At 44.8% G+C, this 18,716-nt stretch overlaps 1 protein-coding gene across 1 annotated transcript in view; it reads right to left on the bottom strand.

The window, feature by feature from the left end:
- Positions 1-55: 55 nt before the first annotated feature.
- Positions 56-18,716, bottom strand: part of LOC147436898 (kinesin-like protein) — a 31,346-nt gene continuing 12,685 nt past the window's right edge. The window contains exons 2-6 of the mRNA XM_086486286.1: positions 17,031-17,079; positions 16,884-16,935; positions 16,528-16,781; positions 15,760-15,867; positions 56-349 (exon numbers count right to left, since the gene is read on the bottom strand). Coding sequence (XP_086342412.1) covers positions 182-349; positions 15,760-15,867; positions 16,528-16,781; positions 16,884-16,935; positions 17,031-17,079 — 631 coding nt within the window. The 3' untranslated portion in view covers positions 56-181. The remainder of the gene's footprint in view (positions 350-15,759; positions 15,868-16,527; positions 16,782-16,883; positions 16,936-17,030; positions 17,080-18,716) is intronic.

Here is an 18,716-nt window from a genome sequence, read left to right on the forward strand (position 1 = left end):
CGTTCGCAAGGGACAAAAGTTGCAAGCAAAGATAGTAATTTCACAAGACATGATGTCAGAACCACACAACAAGCAACCTTTCAACTGATTTTGTGCACAAGTATTTGGGATCCACTTTGATGCTGAAATGCCCATTAAGAAAGAAGAGACAAAACACCTTTTTCTTGAAACTTTTTATTAATCATCTTGATTTCTTTACGACCAAAATTTTCAAGTAGGCACGAAGTTTTGCTCGCGGGTCAAGAACTTCAGTTGCACTTGCTGGTCGCTGTAGGACATCATCCTCAGCACTCCCTTTATAAGTCCTGTTTTCACTCTTCAAAATATCCCTGACTAATCTTCTTAGTTCCTGCAAAACAAAATAGTCTGAGTTTAGAGATTCCATTCAATCATCCACAAGACAATATAACCATTATGCATAGAATTGACTACATACTACAACATCCCCACTAACAACATCAATGCCCAATAGTGGGCGTAGAACTAGGTACCAATATATGCTCCCACACCACATACACACACACACACACACACGAGCATACATCAATACAAAGATCTGCGTACCGAATTTCTGTCGTGACTCTAGAGATGGAGTGCAGACAGAGCCATAATGAAGCCTAGCACTAAAAGGAGCATTGAATAGGAAAACAAGCACAAAAATAAGGTAGTTGAAAGGGCATACACACCACAGAAAAATAAGGTAGTGGAATCAACACAGTATCCACTGGTCTTAACTCGGACAAAGACATCACAATGTGGAGTCTCCGTGTCCGCTATATGACAAAAAAGTATACCTAGATGAATCCAGGATAAGCCCAAATTTACCTAAAAAGGAAAATGCGAGGCATAGACTCATGATAGTCATCCACAAGACAATATAACCATCAGCTCCATTATGCATAGTTCTGACTACATACTACAATACCCCCACTAACGTCATTAGTGCCCAATAGTGGGTGTAGAACTGGGTCTGAATATATGCTCGCACACACCCAAACCACACACATACACACACGACCATACATCAATACAAAGATCTCCGTACTGAGTTTTTGTCATGACTCTTGAGATGCAGGGCAGACTCAGCCATAATGAAGCTAGCACTACTCGGCATTAAATCAGAAAAATCGGCACAAAAACAAGTTAGTTGATAGGGCATGCGCACCACATAAGATAGACAAAATTAACACAATATCAATTGGTTGTAAATCAGACAAAAACTTCAGAAAGTGAAGTCCATATGTCCGCTAGACGACTTCGAAGTATACAAATCTTTTCCCATGATCATGTATGTCTTCAATTGAGAGACCTTTGAAGGTTGGAAACTTGATATTGACTCTCGCCAGAATGTTGATCAGGTCCTTGTCCATTCTTAATGGCTTTGTTAGCCGTGGAGGAAAGATGAGCGACTGAGCTGTAGTTGAGGAATGAGGTGGTAGGGGTGGTGCAGGGCTTTGACAAGGGAGTGAAAGGTGACACCTCCTGCGTTGTAGCTAAAGTGGACTCTTCATAGGGCCACCCTAGAGTACCTAGTATGGGTCATACACGAGTTCAAGTTGAAAAACAGAGTGTCTTGCTTGCAAGTAGTCCAGCTATGCAGACCTACTAGGTGACCACTAGAAAAATCGCCCTAGGCTAGCTTAGCTCAATGTACACCAGCTTGTATGAGTAGATTAGACGAGACGAGAGGATAGGATGAGAAGGAAGGACAAGGAGATAGGACGAGAGGAAAGCACGAGTAGAAGGGATGAGTCGACAAAATGGGAGGAAAGGACGAGGACGAGGACGAGGACGAGTAGACTCAAAAAGTTGACAGTCAAGTAGAAAGGACGAGAGCAGAGGACGAGGACGAGTTGATAGGACAAGTAGACCAACTTGCAGTAGTGGACCTATCACAACCTTGAGCAATTGAGACCAGTCGAGGTATGGTGACCTGAACAACACTTACTCCGGGACAACTATGTGCATGGGTTGAACAATTGTGTCTATGCATAGCTGTGGTTGGCTCTACCATGCTTTGAAGGTCAATGAAATTCAAATCAGTATGCGGTGCAAGAGTTGGGTCTTGAGTAGTTAACTCAAGGGTTTCCGTGGTCGAAGTATCTTGTTGATGTTTTCTAGATAGCAAATTTTGTAATTGATGTGCTCTTTGCCTGATTGTATCGTCTGGATGCTTTGGCACACTGATTTCTTGAGTTGTCTGTAACAATAAAGACGGCTGCTTAAATTTAACTCTCCATTGATATTTTGCTTTTCGATTGATTAACTGTTGTGGTGGAGTTTTTTGAGATTTCACTTTTCACTGATTTGTCAGCTTTACAGTTTGTGAAGAAGATCCCACCAGGCTTGCCAAAAAAAGAGAGCACCTCTAGAAGGAAAAGTGTGTTGTGCAGTGTGCTCTCTATGGGTGCTCTTCAGTGTGCACGGAGTGTCACGTGTGCATCTAACCCTAATGCATGTGGACAAGCGGTAACTCCTACTTCTAGGGTTTAGGACAGCCCAGCAAGTGTTCTAGCACCCTTGTGAGCCTGTACTTAGGACGTATATGTCCAGACACTTCAGCATAGTTGCATACCCTCTGATTGCATATGAGCACCGCTAGAGGTGTAGGCACTCGGGAGTGTTCCCATACTTCAGCACTAGTACCTGACCTATATAGATTAGCAAGTGAAGCACCTCTTATTAGTGGGCTCAGTAACTTATTAATAAGTGAAGCACCTCTTATTAGTGGGTTCAGTAACTATTAATAAGTGACATTATAGTGGTACTTTATGCCTAAGCACTGCTCAACCCAGCCTTTCAAGGGGTATATAAGTAGCCCTTGGCCTCCAATTGCATGATCAAACACAATACCCAGTACATCTTAGGCATAGGCGCCCTAGAACCTTATCAGAGTGAAACCCGGCCTGTTCAATCCAAAAAGGGCGGTAGACTTTACTTCAAACCTTGATTTAGCTTTCACCCATTATTAGTCGTCTATTTTACCTGTACTTTCAAGACACAACAGAGGGGAGAGGGATACAGGCTGCTAGATTGCACCTGTATGAGTAGACAGACACCAGATTGGCCCCTAACTTAGGCGCCCCTTTCGGTATTTCTTTATTGTTCAAAAGAGGGAATAAACGTTGTGGTTCCCTACAAGCTGCCCCGCACAAACTCAGCTGAATTTCCACTGTTCCAGCCCAATTTCGGCAACATAACTGTACTAGAACCCTTCACAGTCAGTATTCCCACGCATTGGTCGACTTTCCCGACGCATACGGGCACTTTGCAAAACCTGGTGAGAATCTGCAGCACGCTGAATTCTCTGTTTTCAGCCCTGAAAATGCGCCAGATCACCTGTACAGCGGTCCCCTTGCGTCCCCGAACCTCCTGGGGGTATTAGGGTCCGTTCAGGGCCAAAACCCTAAACCTGCAAAAATACACAGCAGGCTGTAATTTACTGTTTCGGGCTCCGTTACGCGTGCCGGTCGCATCCGTAGCAAGTCCTCGAGCTCCTGCACCTGTAGGGCTACTTGCCCTTTGAATCGGACGAGATTTCTAGCGTGAAACCTCTCCGAATTCACCTGTACCTGCGGGGGGATTAACCGCTAGCTAATCCAGTACCTGTGCAAGAGGCTCTTGCCTCGGCAATCGCGCATGAACCCACACAACTGTACATTGGTCGAATGAAGAGCCCACTAGAGGGGCATAACATACTGCCAAAGGGGAGAGAGAGGGCAGTGCGTAGCGTGCAGGGCATCACTCCTGGCACCGCACTGTACATAAGAGGGAAAGCAAGCACTCCATAGCTCTTAACCTGTGACAAATCTGAAAATGAGGCTCTCCCCCTCCTAAATTCAGCACCACTTCTTGTTGCATGAGGCAAGTGCACCAGAATGTGCCACTTGGCACATTTACAAGCATTTTCCCGTTTCGGGGTTGCCGCCTAAAAATCTCCCAACCGGTTGCCCAGTTGACTTCACGGCAGAGTAAGAAAATGTTCTCCCTGTCATTCCGGAGGTAATGACGCAAACACATTTTCAGGTCCCAAAATAGCAGTTCCCTAAATTTTAGGAGATGCTGCCATTGTATCTTTCTAGGTCATCCGACCCTCTTTGTACACTGTGGCCACATCCAGAACTGAAATGTAGCCTCTGTAGCAAAGGATTCCACTTTGGCTAGTCAATGACCCCACTTGGCTAACCATAGTCCTTGTCCAACCTTAGTGCTCTCTTGCCCTCAGGACTGGACTTCCTCTGGACAGTTCCAGACTAGCTATGCAATGCAGGGCAGTTAGATTTCCCGAGGGGTGTTTCCAAAAAGTGAAAGTAAATAGATAATAAGAAAGAAATCAACAAAAAGGATAGATAGTAGTCACACGCTGGTGACATACCCCCCTCTTGAAATCTCAAACGTCCTCGTTTGCATCTATGTCGTACATGCTTACTGTCAACACTGATGTATTCAACACCTGTCGACACATATACGACACATACATGCTCATTGTCAACCCTGGTGTATTCAACACCTCGTCGACTCATGTATTGCCTGCGTGTGAACCCTGTCCCAATGACATAGTGGTAGCTGCGCACTCTGCCATTGCTTTGAGTCACTAACTTTCCAATGACAAAATGGTAGCTACACATTTTGCCACTGTCTTCTAGTACACGTTGGATCCCGTAACACTTTCGAGCATACCCAAACCGACAGTTTAAGAATGCAGTTACACATGTACTCTTGAATAGAAGCAATCACTGTATCCTTGACAAACTGACAAGAAATACTCACTTCTATAGCACTAACCAAACTTTTGGACATTCCATAAGAGCAATTGCCAAACTGACAATCTGTACAGCTCTAACATTCATGTAACAGGTATTTCATTTGAGCTCTCTTTAAATACCATGTACATCATTTGTTTCAGAAGCCATTGTCACACTGACAATCCATGTAGCTTTGAAACTCAAGGGGTCAAGGTAGGTTGCAAATCGAAGGCTTCCAGGTAAAGTGATAACACAGTTGGTGACTCTGCAAGTTCACCTTCTTCCATCCACTTAGCATCCATTGGTGGATAGTTTCTGAACTTTACCAAGTAACGCCTAGCAACCTTGCCTTTCACTTTCCTTTCTTTGTGTGCCAAAATCTGTTCAGGGACCAAGATCTCGTCAAGTTCCTCAACTTCCGGCTGATCTTCAGCTGGCATATCTTCTGGCACATCACCCACATAGGGTCTGAGAAGACTCACATGAAACGCATTGTGAATCTTCCAACTGTCAGGCAATTTCAGCCTATATGCAACATCACTGATTATGTCGCATACTTGAAAAGGCCCATAGTAACGCATGCTGAGCTTTGGAAACAGTCTTTCCTTGCCCTTCATCTTCTTTAACCTTGCCTTTTCAAAGCGTAAAAGCACCCAATCACCAAGTGAATATACCACTTCACGACAGTGACGATCAGCTGCTTTCTTTTGCTTTGCCTGAGTCCTTTCTAAGGCCACTTTGACCTTCTTGTACATTTCATCCATGTCCTGAACATACTTATCTGCTTCAAATATCTTGTCCTTTGTATGCAGTATGGGAGGAACTTTCTTGCCACCTTCAACTATCTCAAAGGGTGCCTTGCCAGTTAATGAATGCACTGTATTATTGTATGCATACTCCACCAATGGCAAATACTGCTCCCACTTTCCTTTATGCTCTGACACATAACACTTCAGCAGATCTAGGACAGTAGAATTTGCCTCTTCTGACTGCCCATCTGTTTGAGGATGAAATGACGAAGAGAATTTGAGCGTGGTGCCCATATTCTCAAACAAGCCTCTCCAGAACAAACTTGTAATGCGTGGATCACGGTCGCTAACAATCGACAGTGGCATGCCATGATACTTGAAAATATTGCTCATAAACAAGCGTGCCATCTGATCTGGCTTTATCTTCTTCCTGACAGGAATAAAATGAGCCTGTTTGCTGAATCTGCAAATAATGGTCCAAATACCATCGTTTCCTGTCTGCGTTCTCGGAAGATCAAAGATAAAATCCATAGCAATACTTTCCCATGGTTTATCTGGAATAGGTAGTGGTTGCAATAACCCTGGTGCCTTTTGCCTGTCAAACTTGACCTTTTGGCATATTAGGCATTCTCGCACAAAGGCATCCACATCCCTTCTCAATGTAGGCCAGTAGAAGAATGTCTCAACCGCTTTAACTGTAGCATCAATACCACGATGCCCTGCATACGGTGGGACATGACTCTCTTCCATAACTTTGCGTCGCAATGGCTTTGTGACACACAATCTTCCATGCATCATCATGAACCCGTCTTTAAGAAGATAGTGTTCATGACGTTGTCCATCCATTAGTTGCTCGAAGACCCTTGCAAAATCTTCATCATTTGCATATTGTTCCCTCATATCATCAAGTTCATGATGATAAGGAATCGACACAGCTGAAATTTGTGGCTTCCATGACAAGGCATCAGCCACAACGTTCTTCTTGCCTTCCACATGCACAATCTGAAAATGGAACATGGACAAGATATTTGCCCATCGCATATGCTTCTCAGATAACTTTGTCTGTGTCAAGAAGTACCGCAAGGTTTGATGATCCGTTTGGACAACGAAATCTGCACCTAGCAGGTAGTGTTTCCAACTTAAGAGCGCATGAATCACAGCCAATAACTCTTTCTCATAGACCTGCATGGTCATCTCTGGCCCTTGCAAAATTCTGCTCTCATAGGCCACTACCCTGTCATCTTGCATTAGCACTGCACCAATGCTACTACCGCAGGCGTCGCACTGGACCACAAATGACTTCCTAAGATCTGGCAACACAATGACTGGATCTGAAGTCATCTTTTCCTTTAAGAGATTAAAAGCTGAAATCTCTTTCTGTGTCCATCTGAAGGTGACTGCCTTCTTTTGAAGAGCATGTAAAGGTGAAGCAATCTCAGCGAAATTTCGGATAAACCTTCTGTAATAGGAGCATAGTCCCAAAAAGCTTCGGACATCATGCACCGTCTTCAAATTTGGCCATGACTTGATCGCTTCAACTTTTGCAAGATCCATTCTGACACCATCCTTTGAGACAATGTGTCCCAGAAAGTGAATCTCTTCCAGAAAAAACTCACTTTTCTTTGCATTGATGAGCAACCTATGACTGCGTAGCTCTTTGAACACAATGGCCAAGTGATGCCTATGCTCCTCTTCATTCTTTGAATAGACTATCATGTCATCAAAGAACATACCAACAAACTGCTGGTGTGGACGGAAAATTCTGTCCATCATCCTATTGAACGTAGCCGGAGCACTTGTGAGACCAAAGGGCATCACTAAAAATTTGTAAAGGCCAAACGTTGTTCTAAAAGCAGTCTTGTGCACATCCTCTGATCTAATGCGGATCTGATGGTACCCACTCTTTAGATCTATCCTGCTAAACATAGCTGCTCCTTCTAATTTGTCCATAATATCATCAATTCTAGGTATAGGGAACCTATTCTTGATGGTATTCTTGTTCAGTGCACGGTAGTCGATGCACATACGCCATGAGCCATCCTTTTTCTGCACCAACAACACTGGAGAACAGAATGGAGATGAACTGGGCTGAATCAGCTCCTTTTCTAACAGCTCCTGTACTTGGCCCATTATCTCTTTCTGCTGAGCCGCACTAACCTTGTACGGAGGCTTATTTGGTGGGCTACTGCCTGGCACCAAATCTATCGCATGGTCCTCGGGTCTCTCTGGCGGTAATTGAGACAGTAATTGAGACGGAAAAACAGTCACTGTACTGTTGTAAAAACATTGACCTTTCTTTATCTAGCACAGATAAATTTGATTCATCACAATCTGACACTTCACGTGCAAAAACCAAGTATGCAGAAAGATGCTTTTTCATTACAGAAGTAATAGCAGAAGCTGATACAGTAGGAATAGACTCCCCTTTAAGCTTTACATCCAGAATGTGAGTCTTTCCCCTGCTCTGTACAATGATCTTTTTGTTGTAGGCATCCATGATTCCCTGTACATGAAACAACCAAGGAATACCTAACAACACATCACATCCGTCCAGTGGCATGATGTAAAATTCTTCAGCATCTACATAGGACTGGATATGTAGACGCAACTTTCCAATGATGGGCGTCACAGCCTCTGTATGGCCAGGACATGCCAAACCTGCCTCTGCTGTATACCCCATCTCTTTAGGTCTGATTCCCAACTTTGAAGCCAATTCTGGGGAAATAAAGTTGGCTTTGGCACCTGGATCAAAGAAGATAAGCACTGTTTGATCCCTGACCTTTCCCCATGCTCTGCAAAGCTCACTTGCATCTGAATTTGGCTTGTCGCCCACCATATCTGGCACTAGACCAGCCATGGGCTTCTTTCCTTTCCTGTCTTCCTTGTCATCAGAATCAGCTGGCCTTTTCTTTGTAGGACAATTGTAAGCAATGTGGCCAGGCTACTCACATATAAAGCATTTGTTCTCTGTCCTCAGGACATTCTTTTGCTCTTCAGACTTGCGAGGAAAACGTCTTTTCCATTTCTTCGCTAGTCCTTTTTCTGATTCAGCCATAGCTTTGTCTTTCCCTGCATTGGCTGACTCCTGAGTCCCTTTAGGAGCCTCATTGGGAACGTGCTTCTTAGCTGAATTTTTCTTGCCTGATCCTGCCTTGACGCCAGTGTTAAATTCACAATCTTCTCCCTTGAGCAAACCATTGCCAGTGTTTGCTACCTCGATGAGCTGCGTCAAAGTAGTGACTTTTGTCTTCGTACAATACTTTCTCAATCCTTTAGGTAGGCCACAACAGTATTTTTCAATCTGTTCTGTCAATGGCACAAACCTATAGGAAGTTACTGGAAGTAGAGCTTTCCAAAACTTCCGATTGTAATCATCCAGATTTCTGCAAGTGGCAACATTTAGCTGGTGCCATTCTGTCATGACATCCGCTTCGAAATCATCAGATAACCATGCTGCTGCAAAAATCTGCTTGAAGTAAATCCATGTGGACGGAGCTTGCCCTTGAAGCAATAAAGTTGTCCACCATTGTCCCGCATTCCCTGTCAAGAAAGTGGCTGCCTTGCGGACCTTTGAAGCCTCTGTAAAGTTTCCCCCTGTATAGGCCTTGTCAAACTCCTGGAGAAATGAGAGAGCCTTCTTCCTGTCATCAAACCCTGTAAAGGTCGTGAATGACACACCTTTGCCACCTTCTTTGTACGGAGTTGGCCTCTCCAGCGGCGTTAGATTGTCATATGAAAGTGACTGAAACATGGGAACACTATTAGGGTTCATCTGTGTTCCTTGGCCGCTATTAACTTGACCTGAAAATGCCATATTTGGCTGCTGATTTGTAATTCCAGCCATACCAAAATTTGCTTGTGGCATCCCAAATTGGCCCTGAGTGCTCTGAAAACCTGGTAGCATGCCCGTGACACCATACATGGGGTTAGGCATCATCGTTTGAACACCCCCGAACACTGTTCCTGGCGTGTAAAACTGATTTCCAGGTGCATGACCAGCCATGCTCTGGAATACGGATCCACCTCCAAAATAGCCAAGGTGTACTGAAGGTGGTGGGAAGACTTGTTGCATAGCCTGTAGGTTGCTTCCCTGCCCATTAGAACCAGCTATAGGCTGCTGAAAGGTGGCGGGCTGAATTGGTACAGCTTGAAAAACTGGCATCTCAGCCACCTGTTCTTGCACCTTAGGCATAGGTTGTGGAGACTGCATGTTCTCCGTCAAGTGTACAGGTGTTTCCATTGACTGTGCGGTATGAATCACCTGTGCTCGAGCCTTAACAGGCTTTTGAATATGATCCAGTGACCCAACTTGCTGAGACGGAACAGGAGGTTGCAGAAAGGCTAAAAACCTCGGGTTCTGCATTACTTGTGTGAACATAGCCACAGCAGTAGCCAACTGGGTCCTGAATATATCGTCATCTGTCTGTGGTGGTCTTGAGGACTCACCCACTTCATGTGTCTGTTGACCCTGTGAAGAGGAAACCTCTTCAGTCACATCATCTGGTCTGTCAGCCATAATTGCAATTCCCTATGTCTGGTCTATGATCCCCAGTGTCTTCAAGCCCAAAACTGACCAAGGCTCACTTCTATGGGAAAAAGTGATTTAATCCCGTCGATGGAACCATGAAACCCGGCCTGTTCAATCCAAAAAGGGCGGTAGACTTTACTTCAAACCTTGATTTAGCTTTCACCCATTATTAGTCGTCTATTTTACCTGTACTTTCAAGACACAACAGAGGGGAGAGGGATACAGGCTGCTAGATTGCACCTGTATGAGTAGACAGACACCAGATTGGCCCCTAACTTAGGCACCCCTTTCGGTATTTCTTTATTGTTCAAAAGAGGGAATAAACGTTGTGGTTCCCTACAAGCTGCCCCGCACAAACTCGGCTGAATTTCCACTGTTCCAGCCCAATTTCGGCAGCATAACTGTACTAGAACCCTTCACAGTCAGTATTCCCACGCATTGGTCGACTTTCCCGACGCATACGGGCACTTTGCAAAACCTGGCGAGAATCTGCAGCACGCTGAATTCTCTGTTTTCAGCCCTGAAAATGCGCCAGATCACCTGTACAGCGGTCCCCTTGCGTCCCCGAACCTCCTGGGGGTATTAGGGTCCGTTTAGGGCCAAAACCCTAAACCTGCAAAAATACACAGCAGGCTGTAATTTACTGTTTCGGGCTCCGTTTCGCGTGCCGGTCGCATCCGTAGCAAGTCCTCGAGCTCCCGCACCTGTAGGGCTACTTGCCCTTTGAATCGGACGAGATTTCTAGCGTGAAACCTCTCCGAGTACCTGCGGGGGGATTAACCGCTAGCTAATCCAGTACCTGTGCAAGAGGCTCTTGCCTCGGCAATCGCGCATGAACCCACACAACTGTACATTGGTCAAATGAAGAGCCCACTAGAGGGGCATAACATATTGCCAAAGGGGAGAGAAAGGGCAGTGCGTAGCGTGCAGGGCATCACTCCTGGCACCGCACTGTACATAAGAGGGAAAGCAAGCACTCCATAGCTCTTAATCTGTGACAAATCTGAAAATGAGGCTCTCCCCCTCCTAAATTCAGCACCACTTCTTGTTGCATGAGGCAAGTGCACCAGAATGTGCCACTTGGCACATTTACAAGCATTTTCCCGTTTCGGGGTTGCCGCCTAAAAATCTCCCAACCGGTTGCCCAGTTGACTTCACGGCAGAGTAAGAAAATGTTCTCCCTGTCATTCCGGAGGTATTGACGCAAACACATTTTCAGGTCCCAAAATAGCAGTTCCCTAAATTTTAGGAGATGCTGCCATTGTATCTTTCTAGGTCATCCGACCCTCTTTGTACACTGTGGCCACATCCAGAACTGAAATGTAGCCTCTGTAGCAAAGGATTCCACTTTGGCTAGTCAATGACCCCACTTGGCTAACCATAGTCCTTGTCCAACCTTAGTGCTCTCTTGCCCTCAGGCCTGGACTCCCTCTGGACAGTTCCACACTAGCTATGCAATGCAGGGCAGTTAGATTTCCCGAGGGGTGTTTCCAAAAAGTGAAAGTAAATAGATAATAAGAAAGAAATCAACAAAAAGGATAGATAGTAGTCACACACTGGTGACACAGAGCACCTAGCGTTTTACCTCAGCCATCAGAGTGGTGTAGCAAATCAGCCCTAACGCTATCACTTCAGCCATCATCGCCAGCGTTTTTGCAGTTTTCAACCCTCAAGCTTAGTGTTTTCAGCATTCAGCCCTCGAGCATCATTGATTGCAGATTTTAGCCATAGCTTGGTTTGCAGATCCAAGCCAGATCACCCTAGTGTTTTCAATTTTCAGCCCTTAGCCTCCCCAATCCAAGTATCTACCACAAGATCCTATTAGCATCTCACCATCTAGATCCTTTGTATCAACATTTATGCAATCTAAAGCAAATACCTCTCTAGCAATAGAGAGGGGGGCCCCAAACCCCATTTGGTGTTAATCTTCTTTCAACATCTATCACTCATAGAACGGTCCCTCTCTCTCTGGTTTTTAGTGGGCCAGCATTTTCACTAAGGAGGGCAGCAGAGACTAGATTGACCAGAGCCCAGGCAGCATTGAGTAGATTGGAAAGGATGTGTTCATAGGTTCAGTTTCAGGAGCCTCAGACGAAGCTCTGGCTCTTAGACACTTTGGTGGCTTCTGCATTGCTTTATGGAGCTGAGATTTGGGGACCTTCATTGGATCATCATGGGAGGACAGGCCGCACTGATAGATGGGGGGACATGGAGAAGCCTCTTGTCTCTATGATCTCGCGGCTCATTAGAACCAAGGCTTCAGTACCACATGCCGTTGTCCGAGCAGAGCTAGCTGCCCCCCCACTAGTAGTTGAGGCGCTCACTGGATCTGTCTCCTTCATACACCGCATGTGGGAACTTCCCAGAGACAGATATGCCCGCCTTGCACTTGAATCCTCTCGACAATTAGCCATGCAGGGAGATACAACATGCTGGTATGGAGAGATGACATCATGGTTTCAGGCACATGGGTTCAACATAGACAGATTGCCTCCCTTCCAGTACTCACTGGATGCACCCTCTCTGACTCTTACACAGTCCGAGATCACCAAGCTCATCCGCCAGAACCTGACTCAGCTAGACACCAGGAGGACATGGATATAGCCAGCACAGGAGCTGGGCATGAAGATGGCTTTCTACAGAGAGCATCTTCTCCAGCTTACGGAGGACGGTTTTGTGACGAGGCCCAGGTACATGGACACCCACTTGTCTCATGGGGTACAATGTGCTATTGGCCAGATACGCACATCTTCACACCAGCTGCGGATTGAGACTGGGAGATACAGCGGAGTACCAACAAAGGCCAAGACATGCCCCCTATGTGACATAGAGCCTGAGACAGAGTTGCACTACACATGCCACTGTCCCGTCTACTACGAGATACGAGGCCGCTTCCACTGCTTGTTCAGAGAGGGCTTTGGACCACTCTCCAGAGTCATGCAGTACGAGGATCAGTGATGCTTGGGTTTGTTTTTGCTCGAGCTGCGCAGACACAGAGAGAGCCTGATGAGAGGAGAGGCTAGCCAATCTCAGAGACAGATCACAGACTTCTTTAGAGCAGACACTGGACACCCGGAGGAGTTACTACCACAGCAGAGCTCATCGCCTCACACCAGAGGCACACTGATCGACCGGGCGACCGAGCAGGGGAGATCGAGACGCCCGCGACTACGGAGGACTACACAGCACCGACGGAGGTTGCATCAAAGGATTCGGATCACTTTGGCCCAACATGCACGATGCCCGGTCAGACTACTAACCATGGAGGAGATTGATGAGATTTGCCAACGAGCGATGCTGGATCTCTTGTGATTTTAGCTATCCCAGCTAGCTGATTAGTTCACACCTTGGAGTTTAGGATTCCATAGTAGTCATTTAGTCATTTTGTCATATTGTCATTTTCATTTCATTTTGTTACTTTTGTTACTCGGACTTTGTATCAGATCCACCACATTGTAACTTTTAGGTCTCATAGGTCACTTCGGCCTTTTGAAGACGTTAATATAACATTTCATTTCATTTCATCTCTCTCTCTCTCTCTCTCTCTCTCTCTCTCTCTCTCTCTCTCTCTCTCTCTCTCTCACATAAACTACAAGGAACCTTGTGTACGAACTAAGCACTCATCCTGAGTTATCACCTCCAATCACTTCCGTTGCACATTACATTGGTATCAGAAGCTCTTTAGCAGTGTTCGATATCATCACTCACGAAAAGAAACTAAAGAACCACAAGAAAAAAATTTCTTGTTTGAGATTGTAAGTAATTCAAGATCACTTGGGCATGTCAATCTCTCTAATATGTGCTTTTCAAGAGTGGCATGTGCTTCATTTCTTGAGCAAGAGCGATCCTGACAACGTCATTGTAGTCAGTAGGGCTGAAGACTTGGACATTGTATTTGATGTACTCGTCCAAACCAAAGAGGAAAGCCTTCTTGCAATCCTCGTCTGACTTATACAATTGAACACCAAACTACAAAATATGGTTAGGAAAGGACATAACGGGACAAAGGTAAGCCTAAGGAGAGTAAGTCCACTTCACGTACCCCGCGGAACCCTCACAACCCACAGAACGGTCAGAACGGTCAGAACGGCAAGAACAAAAATATTCCTTCTTCTTCTTCTCAATCTTCCTCTACACCTAAAGCACAGAACTCTTCACCTAACAATAATAATAAAGGAAAGGCTAATACTCAAGAAACCCCTAAGTTTACATCTGATGAAAAATATGCTAAAGGAATAGTAGGAAGATGGGAAGTCTTGAAGAAAGAACCGTTTATGGAACAGAAGATGTTTAGTGTCACACTAAAGGTCACATGAAAAGAGATTGTCCTAAGGAATCACCTAAGAAAGAACCGACATCTTCAGTTATGTCATGCATGAGCTAGGGCACCCCAAGTTTGATCATCCTGATGAGTCTCTCATTGAGTGTTATGGTCATGTGAATGGTAAGTGTCTTGTAATCTTGTTTGATCGTGGAGGTGTGCATGATGTGATTAGTCATTCTCTAGTGAAAAGAGCACGCATAGAAGTTATTTCAGTAACTCCCATTGCAGTTTTAAGATTAGCCCCTGGCATGGACTCTTTAATCAGGTATGAATATCCTAGTGTGCTAGTCTCTGTTCAACAAGCATCTTCTCATCACAAGTTTGTTGTTTCTCCTCTCTCTCGCTGTGATATAATTTAAGTGGTTTCATGAGCTTGATCCACTAGTTAATTGAAAAGATCATACGCTCAAGTCTCACTCTCTCTCAAGAGGGTGCCTCTCCCGTGGTCATTTGCAGTGAGCAGAGCATCCATTCTTTGCCGCTGATCTCTCATGTACAGGCTAAGCGTGAGCTGCGTCAAGGTGCTCAAGCGGCGTTCATTTATACCACTCCAATGGCTCAGAACCTCAAGACTACAGAATGGTACTCGAGTTTGTTTAAGAAGTATGAGCATCTATTCTTACAAGATGATCTCCCACCACGTCTCCCTTCCGAGCGTTCACAGGATCATCCCATCGAACTCATGGAAGGAGCTCAACCTATCAGCAAGGTTCCCTACCGCTTGAACAAATCTCAAGAAGAGGAGTTAGAGCGGTAGCTAACCGAGCTAGTGGCAAGGGGATTTATACGACCTAGTGTAAGTCCATTTGCTACTAGTATTTTGTTTGTCCACAAGAAAGATGGGTCTTCTCGTTTATGTGTAGATTACAAGGCACTCAATAAGATGACAATCAAGAACAAGTTCCATATGCCTTGCATTGAGTATATCCTTGATAGGCCCAATGGGGCTAAGGTTTTTGGTAAATTCGATCTCAACAATCGCAAGGGTATTCAAGGCGGCATCTACAAGATTGTCTTCAGGACCAAGCGAGAACAGTGGGAGTATGTTATGCCTTTTAGATTGATAGGTGCCGAGGGTTTTCAATCGTCTCAAGGTATGTCGTTTTGGTGGCATGATCGGCATATATGTGTTTATTTTCCTTGATGACATTCTGATTTTTTTGCACCATGGAAATAGCATGAACGGGATGTAGAGAAGGTTTTAACCCGTTTCGATGAGTGCCAAGTGTATATTGTAGCTAAGGTTAGGCGATGAACAAGGAGCTTTAAGGTAGAGGGAAGATAACAAACAGGCATACGTAGATGAATACGTTTGAAGGAAAGTCCAAGTTACAAACTGATGGAAGTCATTAACACAAGAGAATATGAACCATCAGCTCCACCACATGCTTAAACACAGAAGTAAAACCAAACCTGTCTATTGAAGGATGCCGATCTGATGGAATAAACTTCAGCAATAACATCAGGATCTCCAGACAGTAGCCCCTGTAACCACCTATCTACAATGTCCTTGTCATGCTCCTACACAATCACAACACAACATTATAAAATATTGCACTCTGAATGCCTTTATAAACACAGACTCAACAAAGAACCTCCAAACAATGAAGCAGCATACCCAAAAGATAGGACAAGGAACTTACGAGACGATAAAAGATACTATCATCTTTATAAACATGGGCTCCATCGTGCAAAGAGCCAACTAAATACTATGCCATGCCCATTACCATCAATAGTGCCCACCGTAGTGTTGGGTAAGCCAGCATCTGGGCACCCTCTCTTGAAGCCACAAAATCTATGATGCATCATATAATGCCCATATGACCATGCATAAAAAGGAAACTGCTTAGGAAGGTTTCTAAAAGACAATACCTCCCCCAATGTACCCAAAGGTTCAAATTCAACCCAAGACGCTAAGGTATAAATGTACGAATCACTAAGCTAAATAAGAAGCTAGCTACTGAGTTACCCACTTTCAAATTCACTGCTAATTATTTTATGCGTGCAGAAGAAAAATCGAATGCAAGTTCCCTTTCCTTCCAGCTTTTTTTACGTTAGCTGCTCACCAATGCTTTCAGACAAACCACCAATTATGTTGCAAAAAACATGGCCAAACAAACATACAAACAGTAAATGATATGATAAACCAGAAGCAACACTCCATGTAAAGGACAATCTTACCATTTGGTCAAGTTCACCCTCACTTAAGGAGCTCTCTGATTCATCATCCTCATCTTCCTCCTCATCCAAGTCATCCTCATAATCATCATTATCACTATCATTGTCGTAATCGTCACTATTATCCTCAGTCTTCTCTCTCTCATCCTCATCTTTAAGAGCACCAGGCTTGTTAAAGACACCTTCAACATCCCCATCCTTGATTGCTTTGATAATGGCCTCCATTAATTCAGGATCAACTTCTCGAAGCATGCCACCTGTAGAGCAAAAGCATCTTAGTCACCAGACATATGGAAAAGGAGCAAAGAGAATTCACTCTGCCTCTCCTGCGACTGTTTATCAGCTGCAAACGCAATTACCGATAAGCTTAAGTTGGCGTGACCTTGCGTTCTTTCCATATCGTCCTATCTTCTGAAGTCACAAAAAACAAACAAGATCGATTACTAGGCTACAAGTTTCTTTCAATATTTTCAAGTCCAATATATATTTCCTCTTTAATCATATACCTTCACTATTCTCACCGCATCATAGACCTCTCCCTGCAAATTACCCCACCTGCATCAAGTTCTATTTCAAAACAATGCACTATGATCAAACTTTGGGGAGAAAAAAAAGCACATACATCAATTTATTCAAATATATCAGAAAAAAGCACCCAAGTTGAGCATCTACGCATGCAAGAAATTGCCTAATGTCGTATTCTTCTCTCTCTCTCTCTCTCTCTCTCTCTCTCTCTCTCTCTCTCTCTCTCTCTCTCTCTCTCTCTCTCTCTCTTTCTCATTCTCAGCACTTTCATTCACAGTAGCATTCGCTTTGTTTGTGATCATTGCACTTGCACTCTCTCTAAGAAGAACGGAAGGCTCTCCCTTCCGTAAGTAAAAGGAACCCTTGAGCATAGTACGGAGCACTCACCCTGAGCACTATCAACATTCACTTCCGCTGCACCTTACACTAAATCTCAAACTCGGTGGTGGTTCCTTCTCGGCAGGAAAATCCAAGAGACAAGCTCTCAATTCCGTTCCCATCTGTACTCAGAGCACGAGGCTTCGCAGACCATTCCAAATCCCGTTCTCGGAATCCCCGAGCGCAGGCCGAGGCCTTCTTGCTCCTCGGCGATGGAGCATCTACAAAAGCAAACACGCAAAGCAATAACTCGTAGAGCGTATTCACAATCGGTACTTGTCTCTCCTTGTAAAAAAGCGAACTCCGTGCTTTGTCTTCTTGCAAACACTTGCCAATTTCCAATGGTAACACCCCTTTGCTCTAGCGCTTGCAAAATTGGGGTATTGAGAGAGAGCATGGGCTGCTTTTATAGGCACCTGTACCCGGCAAGAATAGCCAGTGCGGTGCCGGCCAAAATAAGTGCAAAAGGTGGCGCTAGGGGAGGAGAGAGGCTGGCGGTAGTTTTGGCTCGAGGGGGGAGAGAGAAATGAAATGTTATACTAACGTCTTCTAAAGGCCAAAATGACCTATAAGACCAGAGCGTTACAATGTGGTGGATCTGATACAAAGTCAGAGTAACAAAATGAAATGACAAAATGATAAAATATAAATACTATGAGATCCTAAGTTGGTAGGTGTGAACTAAGCAGCTAGCCTGGATAGCTAAATCACAAGTCACAAGAGATCCACCATTGGTCGCTGGCAGATCTCATCAATCTCCTGTAATCTTCCTGGAATTTACTGGCCGCTCTTGATGATGAATGGTCTGCTATGGTTGGAGTATTTCTTCTATTTCCTCAACTTTGAGAGGTTCTCAACAATAGGCTGACTTGGAGGCGGTCCCGTATATGGCCCGAGTAAACTAACAACCAAACCGCATCTCGGTGTGGCTCTCAATGTAAATGAGCTGGGAGTGGCCTACTGCCCAGGTCGGGGGATAAGTCTATTGTAAGGTTACCGAGGGTGAGTGTAAGCAACTCTGAAGGTAGCAATCAAAATGATCAGGAGTGTAGCAGAGCAACTGCACTACCATCCAAGCCAAGCTCCGGGTGACTCCGGATGTTGTCGCGGGATGCTTGATGTAAGGTGCAACGGAATGAATGTTGAACTTTGCTCAAGATGAGTGCTCCGAACTGTGCTCAAGGTTCCTTTTACTTAGGGAAGGGAGAGCCTTCCGTTCTTTAATGAGAGAGTGCAATGGACACAAACAAAGTGAATGGACACTGTGAGTGAAGGTGCTGAGACTGAGA

The sequence above is a fragment of the Adiantum capillus-veneris genome, chromosome 17 (assembly GCF_014529385.1).
Source record: "Adiantum capillus-veneris isolate H3 chromosome 17, ASM1452938v2, whole genome shotgun sequence".
Lineage (NCBI taxonomy): Eukaryota > Viridiplantae > Streptophyta > Polypodiopsida > Polypodiales > Pteridaceae > Adiantum > Adiantum capillus-veneris.